Source organism: Onychomys torridus, chromosome 1, assembly GCF_903995425.1.
Source record: "Onychomys torridus chromosome 1, mOncTor1.1, whole genome shotgun sequence".
Classification (NCBI taxonomy): domain Eukaryota; kingdom Metazoa; phylum Chordata; class Mammalia; order Rodentia; family Cricetidae; genus Onychomys; species Onychomys torridus.
This window is the reverse complement of record NC_050443.1, coordinates 85822314-85841844: the sequence shown is the minus strand read 5'-3', so window position 1 is coordinate 85841844 and position 19531 is coordinate 85822314. Positions and strand designations below refer to the sequence as shown.

The following is a 19531-nucleotide window of genomic DNA, read 5'->3' as shown; positions in this document are numbered from 1 at the left end:
ACTGAGTTAAAGTCAGCCTAGGCTGGAAAGTGAGACCCAGTCTCAAAAACTAAGCCAAACCAAAGATATCTTTTTCTATATTACATGAAATTTTCTACTACTGGCTTACAGCTTTATAAAGACACAAATTCTTACTGGTTCAGATAAAATTATTTCATTGTGGGAATAGAGATTTTATTATTGCAAAGACTTATGGGACCAGGGTATGTATGCTTGCAAGGGATTATGTGGCTGTGACGGGTGCCTCTGTCAGGAAAGAGACCATGCTGCCTGCTGTTCCACATGGGTTATCAGCAAGTGAGAAGTTTCTTTCCAAAAATGTATATTGTGTGTGTGTGTGTGTGTGTGTGTGTGTGTGTGTGTGTGCGTGCGCGCGCGCGCACACACATGTGTCTTCAGGTATCCATGAAAGCCATAAGCTCACACCCTCTGAACTAGAATTACAGGTGGTTGTGATCTACCAAATATGAGTGCTGGACCCAAATTCCAGTCCTCTGAAAGAACAGCAAGTGCTCTTAACTGCTCACCCATCTCTCTTGGCTCAAGAAGTTTCACTTCTGAAAGAAACACTCTTGACAAGAAATTAAAGATGAGCTACCATAAATTAGAGATGAATTAAGGAAGGTTAGATACTGGTGTTACCAAATTAGACTTTGCTAACGGACCCTAGTCTTCACCTCTAAGCTTGAGTTAGAAGTTTCTCTAAAGTTTCCTTTAAATGCTATCTCATCTGAATTGGTCCTCATGAGGAGGAAGAAGCAATCATTACAGATATGGCTGGTTATTCAACTGCTTTTTTATATGGTGCTAGGGTGTGAACTCAGGGCCTCCTACCTGCTACATAAATGCTCCACTAACTGAATTCTAAGATCCCAGTTTACTTTTTACTTTTTCCTCTGATAAAAGCTCTCAACAGTTTCTCTGGCTGTCCTTAAACTCACTGTAGTCCACATGGGCCATGAATGTGTGGTCCTTGTTCCTCAGCCTCTAGTAGGCCACTCTTGCTGGCATTATAGGTCTGCATCAACAGGCCTAGAATAAGGCTGTACCAAAGGTTGCTTTTTCATGTTTTTAGCTCAGAGTGTTGACTATATGCTAAATAGCCAGTCAATAACCTGAATTAAAATAGTGTCTCTAGTGGAAAGTGACAGGGACATCTGAGTTGTCTCTAAGAGACTGGTGACTGGTTGGAGAGGCAGAACAGATACTCACATTTGCTTTCTTTTCCTTCCTTGAGACTACCTTATGAAATAATCATGTGAAAATGGGATTTACACACCAAAAACATTGAAATCATTCTCTTCTTTATAGCGCAGATGTTGTCACACTGAACATCTCGACATCCTAAAATAGCCCCTGGTCACTAATCACCCATATAGTACCCCAAGACTGCTGTCACAGAAGATCACTTGTACCTGTCACACTCAACACAGCAAACAGACACATAACCCAGGTACAAAAATGGCCAAACATGCAAAGACTGCAGTCTGAAGGTATCTGCTGCGGATTATAATTTCTTCTAGAGAAATCCAGAGTGTTAAAGGTATTTTTTGTGCCTAATGATTTAGGGGAGGTCAGAAAGGCAGGAGATGCTTTTAGTGACCAAACTGGTTGTCCATTAGTGTAGCCAGGCCACTCCCTCATTCAGAAGTGGAGCCGCTGTGGAGCTAGAACAGAGCTTTAATCTTGTTCTGCTGGACTTTGTGTGCAAGAGGGACTGGCATGGAGTAATATGCATCCTGCCATAGGCAGGAACCAGAAGAGATGAGGGTACCAGCTCCATCTCTCTCTGCTTTTCACCTTTCTTTTCAAGTCAGATCCAGTCATCTATACTTTAGTAAGTCATTTTATACCATTCTGGCTAAGGACTAGTTAGTAGAACTAACAGGTGATACTAGTTAGTGGTACACTTTATGTAATAAATTGCGCCCTTGACAGCCAATAGGTTTGGCCTTGGGATGTGGTTCAGTTGGTAGAGCACTTGCCTAACACTCACCAAGCACTGGGTTCAGTCTTAGCATAACCTAAAGCTGGTGATGGTGGTGCATGCCTGTCATCCTAACACTCAGGAGGAAGAGGTTAGGAAGCTCCTAAATTCAAGGTCATTCTTGACTACATGGCAAGTTGGAGGCCAGTGTGGGATACATGAGACCTCTACTCAGAGACAGCCCCTGAGTGCTTCTACTCAGGACTTGAGTCTGATTGAATCAGCACTGGGCCCAGTCACTGTGCCACACTCTTCCTGGTTTCTGCTGAGCAGACTCTGCATAGCAGGATTCCTTCATGTGTTTATAGTTGTGGCTGTCAATTCATCATAGAAAAATTGTCTGTACCCCTGTCTATAGAACTAACCTATGGAGAATATTTTAAATTAATTTTGAAATAAACAGAACTAACCAATGGAGCACATTTTAATTTAAATTTCAAATAAATGGAATTATCTATTTAACAGTGGAACATATTCTATTCAACACACACATTCCCTTAGACATGAAATCTGGAGGTGTTAGTATTACATGTTCGGCTCTTCCTAACCACAATGGAGTACCAGTTGGTAAAGGGAGAGGGCTGGAGAAGGGATTATGGAGTCATTTGTACTTCAAAGGCAGAAGCAAAATCTCATTCCCTGAGAACATGCAGGAAGACCCCTATTCCAAATTCCAAACAAATTCTGTCAGTAAAGTGCTTGCCTTGAACATACAAAAACTTACTTCAGGGGGATGAAGCTAAGGCTCAGTGGTTAAGAGCATTTACTGCTCTTGCAGAGGACCTGGGTTCAATTCCTAGCACCATGTGGCAGTTCAGTAACTCCAGTTACAGGGTATCCAGCACCCTTTGCTGACCTCTTCAAGTACCAGGCATGCATATGGTGTACACAACACTCACATACAGAAAACAAGATAAACAAATCTAAAATAAAATTAAATTTAAGAAATTAAAAAGAACATGAGTCTAACCTTCAGAATCTTTTTAAAAAATTATATTTTATTCTTTTATAAGAAAACACAAAAGCTGGGTGTGGCAGCACATCTTTGTAATCCCAGCACAGGGAAGTTGGAAATAGGTAGGTCACTGGGGCTCAATGGCCAGCCAGCCTAGCCTACTTGATGAGTTCTATACCAAAGAGAGATCCTGTCTCACAAGAAAAAATGGTAGATAGTGGCTGAGGAAAAACAGTTGAGGTTGTCCTCTGACCTCTGCATGCACACACTCACACACATACATACCACACACACTGTAAATATTCATCTAAAAAATCAGTCACAAATATGTGTATTACTACACAACAAATATTTTACATGTTAATTCATGCCTACTAAAATTGCTCTCCAGAATTACTAGTGGGAAAACAGCTGAATCTCACTGTAGGGTAGTAGATTAAATCTGTGTGTGTGTGTGTGTGTGTGTGTGTGTGTGTGTGTGTGTGTGTGTCTATGTTACATATATGTCTCTGTTTCTCTGTGTGGCACTCATGTGTATCTACGTCTGTACATCTCTGTGTGTGTACATGTGTGTCTCTGTGTCTGTGTGACACACACATAGAACAGAGAGCCCCAAAGGAGCCAGAGAAACAGTTTAACTCACAACTTGCCTGCATTGCTGCGAATACTCTCTGGGCTGAGAGATCAGAGCAGGGAGACTGCCCTGGAGACACAAAGAAGATGAGGTAAAGGAAATGGAAAATCAATATTCTATAGCTCTGTGGGCAATTAAGATGGAGGAAGGAGGAAAAGGTAAGTCTAAAACAGACAGGAAAGACAGAGGACAGTGTTCTGACCTGCAGCCCCACACTGGGTGCCATGGTTCCAAATGACCTCCAGTGCAGTACACAAGAGGTTCCTCAGGAGGGTCTAGAATTCTAGTGTCTCTTTGTGACACTGGGGCAGTTAGTGACTGTGGTAAGGAGGACTTTCTCTAAAACACAGTCTTCTACCTTCTGAGTACTCAGGATTTAACGTACATAATGAATGGCAGCAAAGGTGGAGAGATGGCTCCGAGGTTAAAAGCACTTGCTGCTCTTGAAGAGGATCTAGTACAGGTCCTATATCCCATGTTGTGACTTACAACCATCTGTAACTCCAGTTCTAGAGGCTCTTCTGGTGACTGTCAGAACCATACACATGTGTAGTGAACATACATACATATAGGCAAATACTCATACACATAAGATAAAAATAATCTTAAAAAATGAAACACACACACACACACACACACACACACACACACATACACACACACACACACTCACACAGGCACAGGCACAGGCACAAACACAAATATAGGGAGGAAAAGGAAAGTTCCAAGGATGATGGGTCCCAGAATTGAGAGACAGCCTCCCTTGTAAATAAGCCACACCCTAACGCTGCCCCTGAGAAGTTGGCTGCCAGGATTGCAGCTTTCAGCTTTCTCCAGCTCCAGTTCTTTCAGGGCCAGAAGATGCTGCTTCTTTTCATGGAGGAGGCAAGGAAAAGAACTTAAAGACTGTTTTTAGCTATCCCAGACCTTAGCAGAACCTGGAAGAAGTCTGGATTTAAAGATACTTAACATAGTTTGTACAACAGTTTTCCTGTAATATATGAGCAAACATACCGAGCCTTGGCCTGAGCCCCAGCTCAGGGTGGGAGGGTTAAGAAGCCCCAGGGCAAAAGGACTTTGCTTCTTCCCCTTTCCTTCAATGTAAACTAACTAGTTCCAGCTCTAAGGTCAGTCCCTGAAGTATCGCCACAGTGCCAACCATTTTCATTAGATCTGAAGGGGATCTTACTGCAATTTAACAGATGAGAATGTGGAACAGACAGTGGACAGAAAGGTGCAGAAAAACAAAACAAAACAAAAGGTCTAGTTCAGCAGGTGAAGGCTCAGTTCTCCAGGAGTTCTGAAGTACAACAGGTGGGGAGAAGTCATGACTAGAGGTTAGAGAATCTGGGAAGAGAGAAAGAATAAAAAGGTTTTTATTCCTGGATCAGGAAGGTTTTATGGAAAAGATGAAAGTTGAGTTGTCTTTGCCCCAACTCTATTCTCTTCTAAAACAATACTGGAGACTTCACCAGGAAAACAGCTCCGAAGGATGTTCAGCTCAGTAGCCCCAGTAGCTTTCTCCAAAGCCCTTTACTAAAGTCTAGCATCCAGTGCTTAGGACCCATTTCTGGGTTTCCTGAGCTACCATGGACAAGTACACACTCTTCTATGCTCCTTCATCTCTATGACCTCATCTCAAGAGATGAAACCTGATCTACTTTCCCCACAGGCTTCAGGGGCCAGAGGGAGGCAAACTGAACCTCAGAACTACCTTTGTGGGCAACAAAGTACAGAAATAGTGAGACCCCATTCTCCCCTGAAACTCTATGTGATGGACAGAAGAGTTGGCCTGTTCTAAACCAGACAAACAAGAGATGTCCTGGACAGAGGGAGACACGTCAACACACTGCAAGGGAAGAAGGAAGTGACCATCTGAGATTTTCTGAATGATATAAGGAAGATGAAGAGATCTGCTTGGAACCAGTAGACCAATTGTTCAAGTGTAACTAGATACTCAGGAGTGTGGCATATTCCCTCCCACCTACTCCCAAGTTACACAGGCTTCAAACCTTGGTGTCACTTTCAAATCCATTTCTCTTTCTTATGTAGCTGTTATTAACCATGTCTTCCCATTCCCAAGTGCACCCAGATCACACATCCTTTCATCACTGCAGGCCTGAATTGGTCCCTCGTGCTGAACCTCCACTCACCCCACAAATCTTACGCATTCCTACCAGGTTAATCTCTACGGACTTGAGCATTTTAACCTGTGTGATTGGTGCTCTTCTTTGGGGCCTTTGAGGAGAGAGTTATGTTTTCTTTGTCTGTTAAAAAAAATACTGGTACCCACCATAGAATTTTTCATATAACAGATGCTTAATATACATGTTTAGAGTAAATGTATTACTGCCATGGATAAAAATCTTATCATTAAATACTAGTAGGGAATATGCATTTAAATATAGTTTTGGGGTTTTATGGGAATTCAGAGGTCTAGGCAACTTTAATTTTCAAAATCATCCATTTATTAAAAACGAATAAATAACTGTAAGAGTAATTATGAACCTTTTGTTCTCAATACCAAAATAAGACTTACTAGAAACATGCCATTTAGAGCTGAGAATACAACCCAGTGGTAGAGCATTTGCCTAGCATGCGTGAGACTCTGGGTTCAATTCCAGACATGAAAATAAGAATGTCCCATAGGGTTATGACAACGTTAACTTCAGTACTCTTTACTGGGGTTGTAGCCAATAAAAGGATCTAAATGTGAAGACTGATGGTTATCTTCGGCTTTAGTCGCTGTCAGTGCATTTCCATGACAATATGGATTGCTTACTACAGAAATAAGGTCAAAGGTTTACAAAGGAGATTCTTAAAAATGTGAAGCCTGAGGTGAATGACTCTACAACGGCCTCACACCACTAAAGACCCTTCCTAGTCTATACTTCTGACCTTTTGCCATCCTTGTCAGAGAAATGTGGCCTGGTACTGGCCAATGTATTGTGTCAGCCATTCATAGAAGAAGAGCTGTACCAGGGACTAAACAGAGAAAAAGAAACAAACAGATACGGTTTTTGAGCTCACAGAGCAGTCTAGAGGAAAGAACAGATGCCAAAGAAACAAATGATGACTTGGAAAGAGTCAAATATCATGAAGGAGTGAAAACAAAAAATGCAAAACAAGAGTGGGAGGCAGCAGAGGATGGAACATACCCTTCAGGTGGGGTGTCTGAGCCTCCTGAACAGGGACATTTAAATTAGGATATTTGCATTGCAAAGGCAGGGAAGGTAAGGATAAAAGGAAAAGCATCAGCGGCTGAGGGAACAGAATGTGCCAAGGACTCTAGGCAAGAACAGGCTCAGATATGGCAGGGAGCAGGGGAAGCAAGTGAGCTAAGAGTAGTGAGCTTTCTATGGGGTCCAAGTGAACAGTAACCTCTAGAGTTGCACATCACGGTGGCCCTGGCAGGAGGATGCAGGGCCTTCACAGATCTGACAGGACGTTGTTGTATGACCAGTTCAGGTGTCATAAAAGCAAATTGTTAGGCAAGAAATCTGAGGCTTAAAAATATGCCTGGACTTTCATCATGGGACATGATTCAGGAAACTGAGTAGAAGGCGGTTTGAGTTCCCTCTACTTTGGGGATCCAGGAAGTTTCATATGTTCAAGCTTTCTTAAAAAGCTCTGATGCTGAAAAATTCTGAGAAAAGTAAAATACTCTCATTCCCCAAATACTAGGTCAATACTTCAAAGAAGGTCTTACCATACGAAAAAACTAACAGGAATTCTGGTTTGTTGCAGAAGTAGCTGAATTAACCAGAGGCAGAATTTTAACATGCTTGGCCTTGGGAAAACAACAGAAAGCCATGCTGACAAGAAGCACTGTGTGTGTGTGTGTGTGTGTGTGTGTGTGTGTTGTTTCTTGAGACAGCGTTTCACTGTGTTATGTACCCCTTGCTGTCCTGGATCTCACTGAATTCACTGGTTCTTCAAGTTCCTTGGTTTGGTGGTGGTGGTATATAACAGAGTTGGTTTACGACTCCCCAAGAAAAACTCGCACAACACACTCTCTCTCTCTTTCTCTCTCTCTCTCTCTCTCTCTCTCATTTGTGTGTGCATGTGTGTACCACATTCTTACAAAACAATTTCTAATGAATTTGAGGATCAGTGTATGATACATTGCTAGACAAAGATGCATTTTCAGGAAGAACACAAGGAACTAGGTCAGTAGTAACTTAGGCATGAATGTTTTAAATGCGGAGCAATGCAAATTGTAAATACTAGGTCAACTGCAGCTGAAAAGCATTTAGATTGCTAATGGCAGTTCAGCTGTTACTGAACCCAATTTTCACTGTTTGAAAGATAATTTAACTGCATATTTCCAAACCTACAATAATTTGAATATAAAATGCACTCTATAGAGATTAGTCCTTTCTTCTTTTTTAATTTATTTTACTGAATTTCCACAAACCTGTAGGGATGCTAACAATTGGTTTTATCTTTTAAACACATTTCTTTCTTTCTTTCTTTCTTTCTTTCTTTCTTTCTTTCTTTCTTTCTTTTTTTTTTTTTTTTTTTTTTTTTTTTTTTTTTCGAGACAGGGTTTCTCTGTGTAGCACTGCGCCTTTCCTGGAACTCACTTGGTAGCCCAGCCTGGCCTCGAACTCACAGATATCAGCCTGCCTCTGCCTCCTGAGTGCTGGGATTAAAGGCATGTGCCGCCACCACTGCCCGGCTTAAACACATTTCTTTATACAGCTTATCTAAATATTTTTATGATAAGCACTGTGATAATTACAGAGATACCAATGAGAACAGTTTGTAAGTTATCGGGCAGGATGCACAGACCACATCTATTAGGAACATTTTTTCATTCTGTATCTGAGGGAACTCAGAAAGGAGCAATTGAATGAGGCCTTTTTTTTTTGTTTGTTTGTTTGTTTTTTGTTGTTGTTTTGTTTTTGTTTTTCGAGACAGGGTTTCTCTGTGTAGCTTTGTGCCTTTCCTGGAACTCACTTTGTAGCCCACGCTGGGCTTGAACTCACAAAGATCCGCCTGCCTCTGCCTCCTGAGTGCTGGGATTAAAGGCATGCACCACCACCGCCAGGCAAGCTCCAGGTCTTGGGGACACTAAAAGGGCCTCATTATGGAAGTCTGTCCCACTGTGTGAACTCTATGGTGAAATAAACTCTAGTTATCTGAAAAGAAATCCTTGTGATAAAGTCTGAGGGTTTCTTGCAAATCAGAAGGCAAACAGAGCAACTTCCTTAAGAAGGACTATTTTAAGTTTTGGTTTTTGATACAGAACTGGAAATAATGCTAAAATAAGTTTCTGGGAAAACATCAAACTATATAAACTGTCATATTCTATCACACTTAATGTGAATGAGTGCACTCTCTAGGATAAACTTCATTATCATTCCCATTTCTAAAGAACAGAAAGCTTTTTAAAAAACATCCCAAACTACGTTCATATTTCAAAAAATAATTACATATGTTATTCCTCTGGCTTTCATTCAAGCAAATATTTTAATTTTTAAAAAAGGTTGATTCCCATGTCTTTTTTCTTAAAAATCTCTTATCAAAAATTAGGTTTTATATCCAGTGATTAGAACTGGTTACCTTTGCACAACCTTGGCATTTTGGGAGAGGAATGCCTCAACCTCAGCATCTCGGGGGAGTTATGCTTCAGTGATAGCTGTGTGAAAACAGCAATGTGGAAGGCAAAATGGCAGTGCAAATCTATGCAAGTATGTGTTACCATTTTATTCTCAAAACAACTCCTAAGTTGGTACTTCTACTATCCTTCTATTATCCAAAATGGACACATATGGAGGTTATGTAATTTTTTCAATGCCATGTATGACACACATGTAAATAAAGCAGTTCTTTACATCCCAGAGCCCACAGATTTTTAATCAGTATACACTTATTGGTCCACTGCTTAAGAACACACAATATGTAGGCAATAGAAACCCTGTTCCTAGAAGTTTGCAATTGTTACAAAGTCTGGGGGTGGACAAAGACTTCCGGTTATAGTGTGGCATCTGAAGTAAGCTGATTTGTGAATGCTAGGATAGGTCAGAAGCACAATAAATCAATTTTATGGTTTTAAGAGGACATCACAAGAAAAGTACCTAAGAACTCAGATTCTACTGTCCAAATCCTGATCTGGGTACATATTAATGTACATCCTCCTTAATTCTAAATTTCTCTTACTAAAAAAGAAAAACAAAATAATAGTAGACATTTCAGAACTGTATATTATAAAACAGTAACAAATATATGATGAAAGAACAATGTTAAACATTATTTTTTATAGATTCCAAGGAAACTAAGCAGAACTCTATAACCAAGTCCAGCAAAAAACCACAGAGTTTTACCATTTTCATGTTTCTGGGATTGAGGGGACATCTAGATGATTACTTGATCCTCCACTAGTCAGTACCATCACTATCAAGAAAGGGAGATAGGGTGGTTTTTGCCTTGCATTCATAAGGGAAGGGGCATTACTGACCGAGCTGACGGCGTTGGCTCTGTGACTTGTCGCTGCACACGGATGGCATGGGCACAGTTCTCTGGGCCACCGGGCTGTGTGGAAAGGGGAAGGTCAGGGGAAGTGTGGCTGATCTTCATGGAAGAGTCAGGACAGGGTGTGGGTGGGTCTAGGAAGTCCTCACTGTTCTCCTGCTCATTGGTCTCTGTGTCTGTGTAGTTAAGAGTCTCTTGGTTGTTGTCTTTGCTACCAGAGAACAGGCCTCGCTCTCGCCATGGAACCCAGCACAGTTTCCAAGACACGAAGAGAGAGACACCAAAGAGGGCAAGACCACAGGCGGTAACCACAAGGGTTAGCAGGCTCACAGAGATATCTGCAAAGAAGAAAAAGGAAAAGTCAGTGCAATGATGTCTCTCATGGCCACCCACTGCACAGTCCAGGCAGAAGGACCATCTCATCCACTCATTCTAAAGCGTCCAACTCTGAAAGTCAGGCTGGGAGATGCTGACAATGAGGATTCAGACACAAACCAGAGGCTCCAAGAGCAAAGGGAGAAAGAAGATAACATTACATGTAAGTTGTGTTTAGAAACAACAGAACACTATGTATTTAAGGAGACACTGAGTGCCCTACAAGTTGGATGAGACTATTCTACAGGAAATACCCATCATTAAAGCTTTCTGAGCACGGAACTTGTAACTGTCTTTTAAAATTACCCTGTCATCTCAAAGAGCCATACAATTTAGGAATTAAACTACGTTCGTTTTTCCTTCTATTAAGTTTTTAATGGTCTGAGCTCACATGTTTAGCATAGTTTGTAGCATCAAGGATACCTACCACTTAGGTTTTGAGAACCCAGACCATCACAGCTTGAGTTTCCCTAGTAGTAAATCCTGGGGCATATTCAAGAGCAAGAGGTTTTCTTAGAAGATGAAACAAAACAAAACAAAAAAACAAAAATCCAGTCAGGCAAAGTTGGGGAAGTAGTATGTTATGCATCGTGAAGCCAGTTATCAAAGTGAAGGATACAGGTTAAATTGTTAGAGGAGTTCCATGCACCTTAGGGCTATCCCACCCAAGAAGTGAAGGTCCAGGGCCCCTCCACCCACTCCTTTCAATCACTGACTTGAGGGCAGCTCTAAAGAACATTTCATACCAACACTAGGAGGAAGAATGAGCTTCATTGGCCAGAAAAAAATCCCACATGGAAGCCAATGCCAAAGCCACAGTGGAGGTCTGCAGGCATGTCACAAAGAGGTAAGGGCAAGGGGATACAGCTGGGAATGATGGTGACTATGTGTGGACCATAGTCTCATGGCCACACAGTATTCTACAGCTTATACTTATACCTTTCAAGGCAGAATCTAGTCTCTGCCAGGCTCCTATCTCAAGACAGGGTTGGAGAGACTGAAGCATGTATCTGGTCTCATCTCTGACACCACTACTTTAAAGGATGTTCCTACAGGTCCATTCTGTGGCTCAGGTCCCCAAAACTCTCCCCAGGTTTTGTCACTACTAGTTATTTTTTAAAATCTGCACTGCTCCTCCTAGAGTATTCTGAATGTCTACTGTGTGATAGACAGTAAGCTAAGTTTTGGAGACACAGTGGGATGACAGACCTCATATGCTCATAGGTTCATATTCTGGAGAAATTAAAAAAAATTAATATGCATAAGTGTTCCATTATTTGTGACAGTTATATTCCTGCTAAATCATGTAGGACTACACCACTTACCACTAAATAAAATTGATCAACCATACTTTTTTACCATGACTTTGATTATTCTTATGAAATGATAATTGTTTTGTCATGAAAATTACTCTTGAAAGGAACCAGCTACCAGGCTGCTGATGGACCAAATGGATATTCTCAATCAACCCAGTCAATCTTTGTTGTGGTAAAAACACTATTTTATTTCTGCTCGCAACACTAGGATTCCTGTTTCAGTGCATCAATTGAGCTCAAAATCTCACTGAAGCAAGATAAGCAATTTCCTACAAGGAATATCATCACCACTGAGTAACGTGATGGAAATTCGGGAGTCGTTGTAGAAAAGCCAATCAATAACAATAAGAATAACCAGTGAGGGGACACTAATCAAATCAAAAATGAAAAATCCCAGGCACAGGGCTGGGGAAGTGGCTAGGATGGCAGGATGCTAGCCCAGTATGCACTAGATTCCCAGCACTGCATAGATCAAGCATAATGGTACATGCCTGTAATGCCAGAACTGGAGAAGGAGAGGCGGGAGGACCAGCATTTCAATGTCATCCCTTGTATAACAGTGAGTTCAAAGATGGCTTGGGATGCCCAAATCTTAACTAACAAACACAGAAAAAGATTCCCAGGTTGGGAGGTGGGAGGAGCAGGCTGCACAGCTGATGGAGGCAAAGCAAAGGCATTCGTCATCTTGCTTCATAGATCTGTGACACGGTTAGGGCAGCAAAGAACAAGGTATGACCTCGGGCTCCACTTGGCTGTGACATCTCACATAGAGACGTGAAGCCTCTATTGGTACAGACTTCAACAACAGCTGCCTGGGGTCACATTAACTGGCATTGCAGACATCAAGCCCCACCCCCTGGCCCCCATAGTAGAATCTGAGCACAAACCAGGCTACACATAGTAGTGGAATCCCTGGATACCTTCTGTACTTGAGATGCAGGCAAAACTCCTTCTGTAACTAGTGCAGTTCTGTTTTGAAAAACACTGTAAGGAGAGCAGCTGCAAAGGATGGAGGAGGGGGACTGTAGGGGACAGTGGGGTTAGGACTGTGAGGAGGTCACTGTGTATTATCTACTGATCACTCCCCCATGTCATAATACCCTCCCCCATGGATCCAGTTTAAATCAGAATTCTCTGTGTTGGTCTGGGACACTGACTTGTTCTGCCAGTGGAAGATGAGACAATACACATCATCAACCTCAGATGGGAGGTACTTTTGAGCTCCAACTTAGTGCATGAGAATAAGAACCCTTATGTCAGAGCTGATTGTCAAGGCTTTGCACTCTAAAAATGATTTATGGCACAAGCTTCAACTCTAGAATGAGGAATAAATTTAACCTGACTCACAGACTGTGGCACAGTTGCAAGTGAGGCCCAGATGCATGAGTAGAACCTAAAGAGTTGGTGTTTTGAGTCTCTATGATTTTAAAAGGATTTGTTGTCATGGCAAAAAGTTGGCTAATATATATGACCATGTAAATTACTTTCCAAAGCCGGGATGCTTTAAAGAAAAACAAAGGGTAATATTATAATAACTAAATGGGGATAAGATTGTTAACCCTGAATTGTCCAGGGTAAACTAACACATATGTTATCTGGACTTAAGAATTTAATGTGGTGCTGGAGAAATGGCTGAACAATTAAGAATGATTGCTGTGGAATCATGAGGACAAAATTTTAGATCTCAACAAAAACATAAAAATCCTATACATAAACACACAAACATAAAAACACAAAACATAAAATCCTATACAAACATAAAATTCTATACACACCTCTGATCCAACTCTGAGGGGGTACAAACAGGAATATCATTGGGGCTTCCTGGTTTGCTGAGAAAACATGATGCCCAGGTTTGAGGAGACCACAAAGGAACACACAGCAAGCAATAGGAGAGAAGACATGACACCTTATGGTCTCTATACACATGAACAGGTGCACATATAAATGCATATTCTCCCTCTGAGAGAGAGAGAGAGAGAGAGAGAGAGAGAGAGAGAGAGAGAGAGAGAGAGAGAGAGAAACATTTAAAAAATGAACATGACAGGCCAGGTATGGAGATTTAGGTTATCTACTTTCTGCACTCAGGAGGCAGAAGCAAGAGAAACATCATAGTTACAGACCAGCCTGCTACAAGGCTCATTTCAGGGCAGCCAAGACTACATAATGAGATACTATCTAAAAATAAAAATAAATCCCATATTTGCCCTCAGCTCATTTGGCTCAGTACACTACCTCTCAGGGTTCCAGTGGGCATATTCAACACGTCAGATAACACGAAGCCTGACCCACTCTTATTAGTAGTCATCAGGCCTCTGACCCAGTTCATAACAATTTCAGCTTGCTAAATGACTTCTAGGCTATATTTCCAAAATACAGCTTGCTCTTAAGTCCAGTCATGGGGCAAGGAGTATGAAAGAAGAGAGCTTTTCTACCTAAAGACCAGATGCCAAGCATTTCAAAGAATTCCTGGCTTGAGGGTGGCATTTGGTAACAATCCAGCCCATCTGAGGTGCTCTAAAGCCACCTGTGTTAAACTTGAATGATGGAAGGGTAGGTAGGCTATGGTCTGTAAACTCTGAGGTTGCTAGAATCTTATGGATTCACAGTCTTATAGTTTTTTTTTTGAGCACACAGTTACAGCAAGAATAAAAATTTCATATTTACACAAAGACACCAGATGAATTAGCAGTGCTTCAGAACACCTGTCAGAATGCCAGAAAGCCATGGTAGCCTATGTGACCTCACCAGCCTCCAGTGTGATCATTTGAATGTCTGTTTCCTGTAGCTCAATTGACCTCTGGCCACTGTGTTTGGACTTTTCTCTCTTGCCAAAAGGAACAACGAATCACTAAGTCCACTCCCATCTCCTTATAATTTGACTTCAGCAAAAGGGGATGGGGATGGGAAGTCAGCCTAGAATCACAGAATACTTTTAAAGAGATAATCTATTTCTTAATGTTTGGTGGTATGTATGTGGTCATTGCTTTGCAAGTTTTAAATGACATATACATTCATTACACATACTCATTGGCATTTATGCCATGTTTAAAGATGGAAAAGAATAATGATAAAATATATTGAGGTACATTTTCTAAAGAATAAGAACAGTGTAATCAGCCTGTAGCAGGAATTAGAAGGTCTTATTAATAAAAACAAACCAAAGGCCAGTTATTGGGGTGAATGCTGAAAGATCAGAGAAGCAAAACAAGCCACAGCCTCCCCTCACCAATTTCTCAGCTGATCCTGTTTCCTTAGACTGGAAGCCTCTCAGTCCTCATCCAGAATGAATCTCAACTGAACTGTTGCTCAAAAGCCTAAAAGCTTAACCAGCTCTAGTTCCTGGTTTTCACACCTTATATATCTTTCTGTTTTCTGCCATGACTTCCTGGAATTAAAGGCTCTTGTTACCATGCCTAGCTGTTTCCAGTGTGGCTTTGAACTCACAGAGATCCACACATGTGGATTTCTGCCTCTGGAATGCTAGGATTAAAGGGGTGGGTACCATCATTTTCTAGCCTCTATATCTAGTGGCTGTTCTGTTCTCTGACCCCAGATAAGTTTATTAGGGTAAATGATATTTTGGGGAACACAATATCACCACATCAGCCCTTTAGATATCGGTCAAAAAATTAGATGGCGATTTGGGGCTTGGAAGAGGCTGGCAGTGATACAGGCAGGTGGCTGTGCATGAATGTGTAGCAAGAGATGCAAAGGTGACACTTACTCAAGGGTGGAGACTGAAAGAAGTTATCCGCTGCAACTAGGTCTTAAACACTGCACTTAATGTAATATAATGGTATGTTCCTGCACACTAGACACAATATCGTAGCACAGCATTCCAGCTAGACAAGTGCAACTCTGAAAGATGGCTGCAAAATTTATTAAGTGGCAAGTACTGTTGGCCAATGGAAAAAGGAGCTTGTTCATCCCGTGGTTATGTATGGAGTGAGGAACACCAGACATATATTAGTTACTTTTCTATTGCTGTGATCAAAGCAACTTGTAAAAGAATACATTTAATTTGGCTTATGGTTTTGAAGGATTAGATACGTGATGCAAAGGAGCAGCTGAGAGCTTACATCTTGATCCCAAAGCAGGAGGCTAAGAGAGACACTGGGAATGGCATACGTCTTTAGAAACCCAAAGTCTGCCCCTCAGTGACACACCTTCTTCAATAAGGCCATGCTTCCTAATCCTTCCCAAATGGTTTCACCAATGGAGAACAAAGTATTCAAACATATGAGCCTATGGGGGCCATTCTCATTTCCAACCACCACAGGCCAGAAGGAACCAAGAAAAGAACAAACCAGGGAAGATGGGCAACTCAAAGGACACCAGCCAAGCTGGGGCCTCAGAACAAATGGCCAATGGTATGAAACAATTTAGAGCAAGAAGACAACTCATTCTGTACTGAGATTTCTGAATAACAGTGCAGGTTAAAAAGCACAGATGCAGCAGGAACCCTCAAAGAGGACCCTGGAGAGCCCATGTGACCTGGGAATAAAATAAGACAATGCCTCAAATAGCAGAACAATGTAGCAACACTCCAGCTACGGAACTTGATTAAAGGTAAACTTAACCCAGCAAGAACAAAACCCCCAACTCAGAAATACAAGCAATGATAGATGGTGTTTACCCCTCACAGAGCTAATATTTAAAATTAGGGAAAGACTAAGACACAGAAAAGGGAGGCCAAAATCAAAGGGGGAAAATGTTTAAGTTCCTTAAAATTAAAGGACAAGTGAGTAGAGATCCACACAGCATCCAGAACACAACACTATGATTTTTGATGTTTTTATTGTGAAATTTAATAAAGATTAGAGAAAGCCATAAGGTTTAGATAAAAATACTAAGACACAGAAGCTGAGGAGATGACTTAGTGAGTAAACTGCCTGCTATGAAAACACAAAGATCTGAGTTCAGATCCCCAACATACATGTAAAAGCTAGATGTGGTCATGCATATCAGTAACCCTAGCACTGAGGAGATGACGTGAAGGTAGATACCTAGAGCTCACTGGCCAGTGACCCTAGTGGAATTGGCGAACTCCAGGTCAGGAGAGACTCTGTATAAAACAAACAAACAAACAAAAAACATAAAGTGGAGTGTGACAGCAGAAGAAAAACAACATCAATCTATGTCCTACACACACACACACACACACACACACACACACACACACACACTAAAACACTAGGAAACTGGAACAATAATCCAACTTACCAGAAACTATAAACAATGCATCTGAAAGAAAAATAAAACTATGTTCAACTTAAAATTTTCTACCCAAATATGCTATCCTAAATGTGTAGGATTTCAAGAGACATTTTTAGAACTGCATAGTGTCTGAAGAGCTACTCCCATGTGTTCATGTGGAAGCCCCTTATGGATGACTGTAGGAAATAAAAATGAAACATATATACAGAGAAAATTTTATTCAACTCCAGAGACCTGTAGAAGAAAACCACAGCACAGGAACCGGGCAACAGTCTGAAGAACAGCCAGTTCTACCTGCAGCAGAGACCTGATTGAACATATAGTTCACTACCTAGTTAGCAAATGTGGGAAACAAGGAACATGTGGACTGTAAGTCTAATGACATTGGGTGTTATTAAAAACACTTAAGGATGATCACTGTATTATGTGTCAGAGGCACATGTGGAACCATTTTAGGTGATACCAAGCCTGGAATTGGCTTCAAATTGCAGAGCAACAAACACTGGCTAGGATTTGATAACTGAGTTTTGACACATGGACTTCATAATATTAGTCTCTCTACTTTTGAATGTTTGAAAAGTTCCTAAAAGAACATAAAAATGTAAAAGTGCTTCGATGGAGGAAAATGTTGATCTGTGACTTCAATCTTAGGGATTCATATTTAATAGGTCTTTGATGAGGTCCAGAATCTCCATTTGCTTTCCAGACATGGTTTCTTTGTGTAGCCTTGGCTGTCTTGGAACTCACTCTGTAGACCTTGAACTCAAAGATCTGCCTGCCTCTGCCTCTCCTTCCTGAGTGCTGGAATTAAAGGTGTGTGCCACCACCTGGCTCAGAATCTCCAATTATAACAAGATCTCAAATCCCAGATGAATCTGATACATGTGGTTTATGGATCACAATGAGTGATTAATCCCTATAAGATAATCTTAATCCCTACAAGTTAATCCCAGAGTCAGTTGAGAGAGGGAGAGAGAGTGAGGGCGAGAGGGAGAGAGAGGGAGAGAGAGGGAGAGAGAGGGAGAGAGAGAGAGAGAGAGAGAGAGAGAGAGAGAGAGAGAGAGAGAGAGAGAGAGAGAAAGGAATCGAGCAAGTATTCATGCACTCATTTTCAGAACACAAAATGCTTTCCCCACCCTAAGACAATTATGTCTTTGGGACCTAATACAGATAACACCAGGAAATTCTGTTAGGAAATTAGGCCACGGAGAACTTGAGGACATCACATAGTGCCTTGCAGGGAAAGTGGTAATGTAATTAGATAGAGGAAATAGGCAAGACCAGACAGCTCTGATGATGGGATGTTCAGAGATTCAGAGAACAGAACCAAGAAAGACATTCTGTATTAGAATGAATCTTTAGCACCATCCTGGAATTTTTAATGTGAGAATTCATTTATCAACATTCCTTTCATGTGACTACATTTAACACTTCATTATATATGTAAATTTATACAATGGACTCTTTTACAGTTACAATTTAAAGAGATAACATTACTGTGAACCTAAAACTGTTCTCAAAGCAGTCTATTCCAACACTAGTGAAGAGGAGGAAAAGGACAAGGGGAGACGAAAGACGAATGTTGCATTTAAACATCCCAGCCCTCTGGAAATTACCAGGGCATGGGAATTCAGCTCCACACCTCGGGAGGCTCCAGGGCATTTTTTGAATAACATACTGGAGAAGACACATGTCATAGATTCCAGGTTAAAATTGAATGCTTTGATGTTAAAAAGATTGAGCTTGTCTAGGAAATGCAATCATGCAAAGATATTGCTGTGTAATTAAACTGTAGATACTACAGCACAGCAGTTATGAGTAGAGCTGCAAGTCACAGTCACATTGTGTGTCTCTAAAGTGGGTGTGGTGAGACACTCCTGTAATCTCAGCACTTGGGAAGCATAATCAGAGGAATTATAAATTCAAGGCCATCGTCCACTACACAGCAAATTCAAAGTCAGCCTGGGCTACATAAGACCTGGAGTCAAAGCAACAACAACAAAAATGATTTTCATCTAAACACTGATTGTATAACCTTAGGATAATTTCTCTATATCTTCACTTGTCATAGTAATCTTATTGGTCTCTACATTTGGAGATGTCTGCAATGACTTCTCAGAAAATTCCTGGTGCTAAGGATAGGGTAATGGAGTAGTGGGGATAAGAGCACGTGCAGTGTAACCAATGGGACCTGAGTTAAAAATCCCCAATATCCATGTAAAAAATGCTGGGTATGATTACACATGTGATTACAGAACTTCAGTATCAGGAAAACAGAGAAAGCTGGATCCTAGGAGCTCAATAGCCAGCCAGCCTCACCAAAACAGTAAAATTCCAGGCCAGTGAGAGACCCCGTCTTAAAGGAATAAGGCAGAGGGTGATAAAAGACAGACACCAGACACCCTGCTCTAGCTTCTATGTATACACATACCCCAACACACATGAATACATCATACATAAACACAGCATATAACACATGCCAAAATTCTTTTTGTAAAAATTAAAGTAACTGGTGCTAAATAAATATAAATTCTGTTCTTTATGATGTATCTCAGGTTCAGGGTGCT

General features: G+C 41.1%; 1 protein-coding gene across 2 annotated transcripts in view; it reads right to left on the bottom strand.

Moving 5' to 3' along the window:
* LOC118584393 (synaptotagmin-9) overlaps window positions 1-19531 on the bottom strand; it is a 176364-nt gene that overhangs the window by 114855 nt on the left and 41978 nt on the right. For both annotated transcript variants that reach the window (XM_036188606.1, XM_036188616.1), the window contains exon 2: window positions 10040-10391. In XM_036188606.1, coding sequence (XP_036044499.1) covers window positions 10040-10391 — 352 coding nt within the window. The remainder of the gene's footprint in view (window positions 1-10039; window positions 10392-19531) is intronic.